The sequence below is a fragment of the Microcaecilia unicolor genome, chromosome 14 (assembly GCF_901765095.1).
Source record: "Microcaecilia unicolor chromosome 14, aMicUni1.1, whole genome shotgun sequence".
NCBI lineage: Eukaryota > Metazoa > Chordata > Amphibia > Gymnophiona > Siphonopidae > Microcaecilia > Microcaecilia unicolor.
In genome coordinates, this window is record NC_044044.1 from 49,607,971 (window position 1) to 49,614,490 (window position 6,520).

The following is a 6,520-nucleotide window of genomic DNA, read 5'->3' on the forward strand; positions in this document are numbered from 1 at the left end:
CAAATATGGATGCCAATCCAAGATGCTCATACACTTAATTGGATAGCGCACCATTAACGAGCGACAATTGGACTCTAACAACCAATTATTGACGTTGATTGGCACCAATGAGGTTTTGGCACACTATTCTATTACACGGTGGCACTGAATTCGCATAGCGTGCAACCCAAAAGGGGGCGTGGCAATGGAAGGGGCCATGGGGTGGGTCAGGAACATTCCAAAATTTTGGGCACACTGTTATAGCATATTGAACAATTTACGCAAGGTTTCAGCTGGTATAAATCCAGCACCTAGAGTTGGGCAAGGAAATGCACTTTAAGCGCTATTCTGTAAATGGAGTGCTCTCTTTTCAGGCGTCAAATTTTGAGCACTATTTATAGATTTCTTCCCGCATAGGGCTAAATTCTGTATATGGCGCCTGAAGAATCCATGTAGAATAAATTTCCGCCTAAGCATATTCTGTTAGTGGCGCCTATATTTAGGTGCGGTATATAGAATACCCATAGTTGATATCCCAGTGCCTAGAACTAGGCGCATCCATTTACACCGAGGAAAATGTAGCGTAATAACAGTTTGCATAAATTTTGGAATGCTCACAAGATGTCCATTTCCCTGTCTGTAACCACAGCCCTTTTTGGCTCCATGCATTAGAATGTAGGTGCTGTGCGTTACAGAATACGCTTAGCAAGTTGTGTGTGTAAATTCTAATTACTGCCAATTAGTGCTCATTATTGCTTGTTAAGTGCTGTTAAAAGCATTGATTGGCTTGTAAAGCCAATTAATTTATGTGGATTGTTATAGAATATGTTTTGAAGCTAGGCGCGATATATACAATCCGGTGGATTGCACGTATTCTTTTCTGAGAAGATGTGCATGTGTGATACTCATTTGGAAAATGAAAAAAAAAAACATGAAAATGAACATTTTCTGGGTTCTCATCCCTACATTACAGAAAGGATGAAAATTGCATTACTTGGAGCCATCTTTGGTAACCCTATCTTTGGTCACCAGCGAGATAACACCTTGCTGTCATGCCATTGTTTTCAGACTTATCCCCAGTGCATTTTGTCTAGCAAAAAAGGTGCCGGTACTCAAATGCCAGGCCACCCTTCAGGGGTGGAGTGATCATTGAGGGACTCATCCCACAATAGCCAGGACCCCTGCAACCAGTCATAGAATCTATGACAAGGCAGAATTTGTATAACCTGAGCTCTTTCATTAAAATACGAGAACCATAGGTCAAGTTTAGCAGACAGTGGAAAAGGTGCCGGTACTCAGTACCCCCAAGTACCCCCTCAAAAAAAGCCCTGCTTATCCCAGTGTGGTCAGCAGAACAACAGGGGCCAGTGAGAGAAATTACAAATCCCGAATTGGACTCATTTCATGATGGCAGGTCATTGGATTGGGCAACACTGCACTCTGTTTAATTTCCAAAGACATCCCCCTCCACCCCATCATCTTCTGCATAGCCATAACAGTTGTCAAAATAGGTTGCTGAAGAGAACAGAGGAGAGGGCTGGAGGCAAGGTGAAACCTTTCAGTACAGCTCTTCTCCACCAATGAATCCACGCAAGGTGGCCCATCTACAGGGAAGGCAAATCTGCTGGTTTATACTGCAAAGACCAAACCATGAGGGGGCTTCTTTTCTACTGTACCGGTCGGTTTATTAGAATTTCCAGGCCCTTTTCTCTACCCTCTCTCCACCTCAACGTACCATTCCCACAATCTCACTTCTGCCTCAGCATTATCCCAATGCCCAGTTAAAGATCTGCATGAAGACTTTACGAATCTCGTTGCACTTGTGAGTTTCTGGGTGACACACAGTCCCACACATCGCTAAACAGTTCAGCTGAAGGACAACTTACTTTTGTAGTCAGACTGTAATCCTCTTCAAAGTAAGGGTAATTAAATAACAGAGCGCCTAATAAAGGAATTGGTTAGAGCATCTATTCTATAAAGAAAAGTAGGTACCAGGTGGCGGAAAACATGCTCACATGGAAGGCATGGGCACTTACACTAGCCCTATAACTGGTGTGAACACTCACGCCTAGATGTTAGTTAGAAGTTACACATATAAATTATAGTATTTTATCATTTATGCCAGTGGTTCCCAAACCTGGTCCTGGAGGCACCCCAGCCAGTCAGGTTTTTGGGATATCCACAATGAATATTTTTGAGAGAGATTTGCATGCACTGCCTCCACTGCATGCAAATCACTCTCATGAATATTCATTGTGGATATCCAGAAAACCTGACTGGCTGGGGTGCCTCCAGGATCAGGTTTGGGAACCACTGATTTATGCACTTAACTTTTGAGCTCCGCCCACTTTCTGCCCCAACACCTCCCATGCACACACCCATGAGAAAAGAATGTGTCATCTAACCATTGTAGGTACTTTGTCACTAGTCAGTATTATATAAGAGGTCATCTACATGCATATTCAGTTGCTTATGCACACAAATGAGTAGAATATCGCCATTTCTGTGCATTTCTGCTGCCTTCATATGCTCAACTTTACACACCAACTTGAAGCTTAGAAACAAACTGAACTGTAGAAAAAGATGATGTTTGATCCTCCACGCTCCATTCAAACCAATTCTTTTCACTATGACATAAAATACAATGATAATTAAAGTGAATATATTATCTTTGAATGGACTAGGAGATGGATTTGATACAAGTCCTAGTATGGCCTGGTGGTTCAGTGATAATGCTGCATACCATCATACAGAGGACTTGGGTTCAATTCCCTGGGCCCGTTGGAACGGGAGATGCTGTGGAGCAGAGCTTGGGGGAGGGGAGTCCCAGTCATTGCTCAATGGCGACACCTACTGGTCAAACATAGGGACTATTATTGTAGAGCTCTGAAAGGTGTTCTGGGTATGGCCACCAGCTGAACACTGTTTCCACAATGATTGGGCTACAGGAGTTAAGAGGGGAAGCATAACCAGAGAAAAGTCCCCAGATGCTCTGTGAATGAAAGTTCCAGGTGTTGCAGCCCAACACGGTCTGGTTCCGATTGAGCTGGAAATCCAAGACAGCAAGAAGAAATTTCTGGGTCAAAGAAAAGTGAACTGGAATCTGGTTTCAAATACTTGCAAAGCAGATTTCATACCAGTTTCCAAACTCGCTCAGTAGGAAGGCAAACATTACATGACATTTATATCCCACACATACCATCAAAGTTCAGTGTGGCTCAGAAAAAGAAGAAACAGGAATATCTCCAGGAATTATAGAAATGAATTAAAAAAAACTTGTACTTTATACAACACAAACACTACATATTTAAAATTTTTCTAAAAAACGTTTTCAGTAACTTTTGAAAAGTCATATAGTTGGATTGCCTTCTAATACTGATTGGTAAATCATTCCATTGGCTAGCTGATGTGCTAACAGAAACCTTTATATAAACTATCTTTTTGGGGTTTGGATATTGTAGCATTAAAAACCACCTAGATCCAGGGGAGACATTCCTAGGCGATAATCTAATTAAATCTGATATATACACAGGTGTTTCACCATGTGCTATCAAAAAATATAAGGCAACAAAGCTTAAAAACAATTTGTGCCTGCATTGGCAATCAATAACTCTGTCAAATTTGGATAATCTAAATATCAGTCTTGCAGTAGTGTTTAACAAGGTTTGCAGTTTTTTAATCACCATATCCTTATATCTACTATAAATTATATTACCATAGTCGATATTGTACAATCGATCTAAACAGTTCTTGGCTAAAACTTGACCTTATACGACGTAGTTTCCATAACTGGAGACTACAGCCTAGGGCAGAAGAGAGAGCTTGCCAAGATAGCTCAAGGTATGTCTCTCTGCATGCCAGCTTTAAACTGCAGTACAAGGAACTCTTTCCTAGCCTGGGAAAGGATTTCTCTTAATTGATCTCTGCCATGGAGAGGACAGATTGCAAAGAATCTACATAGCAATTTCTTGTATCACCCAAGAAAAACAGTTTCTCCAAAAGATTCAATGAATAACCAGCAAGCAGAGACCCAGGTCTCAGCCTCTCTTCTGCAGCTCTCATCTTGTGACCTCTTAGCCATTGTCTGCCTTGTACAGACCCTTGTACAATAGTGGCACACCAACTCTCTTACATCCCTAAAGAGCTCTTTTTGGTTCTTGCACCCACAACTCCTTTCCCCACCATCCGTTACCTCTAAGATCAGCTCCTCCATTTCAAACTGCCTCTGGGAAGCCTTGTCGTCCCCCACATGTTCGTGGTAGTATAGTGCCATGACTTCATGTTTCTTCATCACCGACTTGTAGTTCTTGAAGTTCACATCGATGACTCGGTCCTCACCATCGTAGACCGGGAAATTCAGGCCCTCTTCACCCCACACGCTTAGGTTTCCCACGGCAAGCCAGAGCACCACGACCACCAGCCAGAGCCCTTTCATCCTCACGGACAACCCAGACCTCAGGAGCAGCCTCGTTAAAAAGGTCCTTCTATCTGTCTGAATAAAATAGTTTGGCACAGCAAAAGAGAAAGAGCTGGGAGATGACTTGACTCTGGCTTTTCTGTCTCTTTCTCTCTCACTCTGGCCTCTCTGGTTCCTTTTCTGCCTGGGCTAACCCGGTGATGGGGGTATGAGAGTCCGTGGGTGCTGGTGGCCACCCGATCCAAGGTGCAAAGCCTGAAAAGCAAAGAGATAAAATGACCCCTGGACCATAAAAGAGAATGTGGGGTGGGGGTGGGGGAGGGAGGACTCTGGTGGGCAGGCCCTCCTATCTTGATGAACTTGACACTTGGCAAAATCCTCCTCCTTGCTCCCTGACTATATATGTAGTTGTGACATATTTGTCCCCATACAGACATCTGCATGGCCTCATTTATATAGTAGCTATGGGGTGTAATATGTTTATGGAAAATCAAGAAAGGTCCCTAAACAGCTAGACACAGATGACTAAATAAATATATTGTGATTTTCTCACTTTGCCTTTATGCCTCCACTTGTCCACTCTGTCTCTCTGTGTCTGTGTCAGTCTCTGCTCATCTCCTCCCACCAGCCCTAAACACCTCAACTGGCTTAATGACAACCAAACACCATATTAAGAAAGAGAAGGAAGATGGGAAGACAGGGCTAAAAATAAGGTCTGATGAATCTGTAGTAAAAGAAATCAAGTTACTGCGGACAGTGGGTAATTAGAGAGGGAGGGACAGGAGCTGGAGAGTGGGGGGTGGGATGAAGGAGAAAGTGCTGTGTGGGTGACTGAAGATATATGACTGCCTTGAGTTTCTTAGCAAGCTGAGAGGTACCAAACATATTTCTGTTGATGCCTAAGCAGATTTTAGGATCCCAGACTCTACATCTCCCCAGTGGCTCCCTCTTCTATGCTATGCGTTATGTTGGCTTGTGTTAGGACACAAAACAAGGCTTAGTGCCCCTCGGGTACATGGAGCCGCCATTAACATGGCGCCGTTCACTCGATGAGCCTGCGCAAAGTTGGACAGCGGGGTGGATGCTGGGCAGCTGGTGAGGTTTCCTGCCAAGCACCGGCAACCGGCTGAGATAGATGGAGAGAAAGCCAGGGGTATATAACCCCTGGGGAGATCGCAAGCCATCTTTGGCTGGCATTCGGGAAAGAGAGCATTCCTGCCTCCCCCCTTAATTGAAAGGTTTCAACCTTCAACCATAATGTCACAGCTTTGGGCGAGTGTACCCAAGCCTGATCTGAGATAAGTTCTGCAGCTGGGACAGTTGCGCTTAAGGTTGAACCCCCCTTGCTGTGCGGCAGGGCGTTCTGGATTGCTGCTTGATGAATTATCAGTCTTGCTAATGGTGGCGGACTGGGATTGGCATGTTAAAGCTGGAAAGCTTAAGGTTGGCTTGAGTAACCTAATTTGAAGTTAACTTGGATTTAAATAAAGCTGCGGCCAAGTTGTTGCCATTTGCAAACACATGAGTCCTGTTTTCATTTATGTGAGTTTAGGCTGGATTGAGAAGTCACGGCTGCCTATGTTGTTCATGCTGTGTGTGATAACATTATCCAGCAATTTGAACAGGTGAAATAGCTTTGAACTGTAAGAGTGCATCCAGCAAGGAGCTTCAGCTGCCACCAGGCATCCATAGGTCAGGCAATGACTTCAACTGCAAGAGGGAGTCAGAAACTTATAGAAACCATAATGTGTCCCTGTTCCTGAGCCAAAACAAAACATAGGAGCTTGGCACTGATTCATGCACTTCTAAGCAGTCCATGGCAAGTGATGGCAAGTGAAGAGACCCCTTATGAAAGGGTCTTATAGAAAAGTAACTTGAAGCCAGCAAAGCATCCAGTGTAGAGCTTAAGAGACATACCCCAGACAGAGAGGGGAGAGCATATAGAGTTTCACCCAACTCTTGGGATGTATTTGACTCTGTTATTTCACCACATCCCTATAATATTATTATCTCAGGTTGTGTATACCAGATGTATGCTGTTCCGAGCACAGACACACACTTAATTCTATAAACCTGTGTGCATAACTTTATGCTTAGCAGACAAAGTCGTGTCTGCAAGTTCTA

The 6,520-nt window shown here is 43.7% G+C and overlaps 1 protein-coding gene across 1 annotated transcript in view; it reads right to left on the reverse strand.

The window, feature by feature from the left end:
* CASQ1 (calsequestrin 1) overlaps positions 1-4,673 on the reverse strand; it is a 109,027-nt gene extending 104,354 nt beyond the window's left edge. The window contains 1 exon segment of the mRNA XM_030187108.1: positions 4,172-4,673. Within this exon segment, the coding sequence (XP_030042968.1) occupies positions 4,172-4,414 (243 nt within the window). The 5' untranslated portion in view covers positions 4,415-4,673.
* Positions 4,674-6,520: the final 1,847 nt, after the last annotated feature.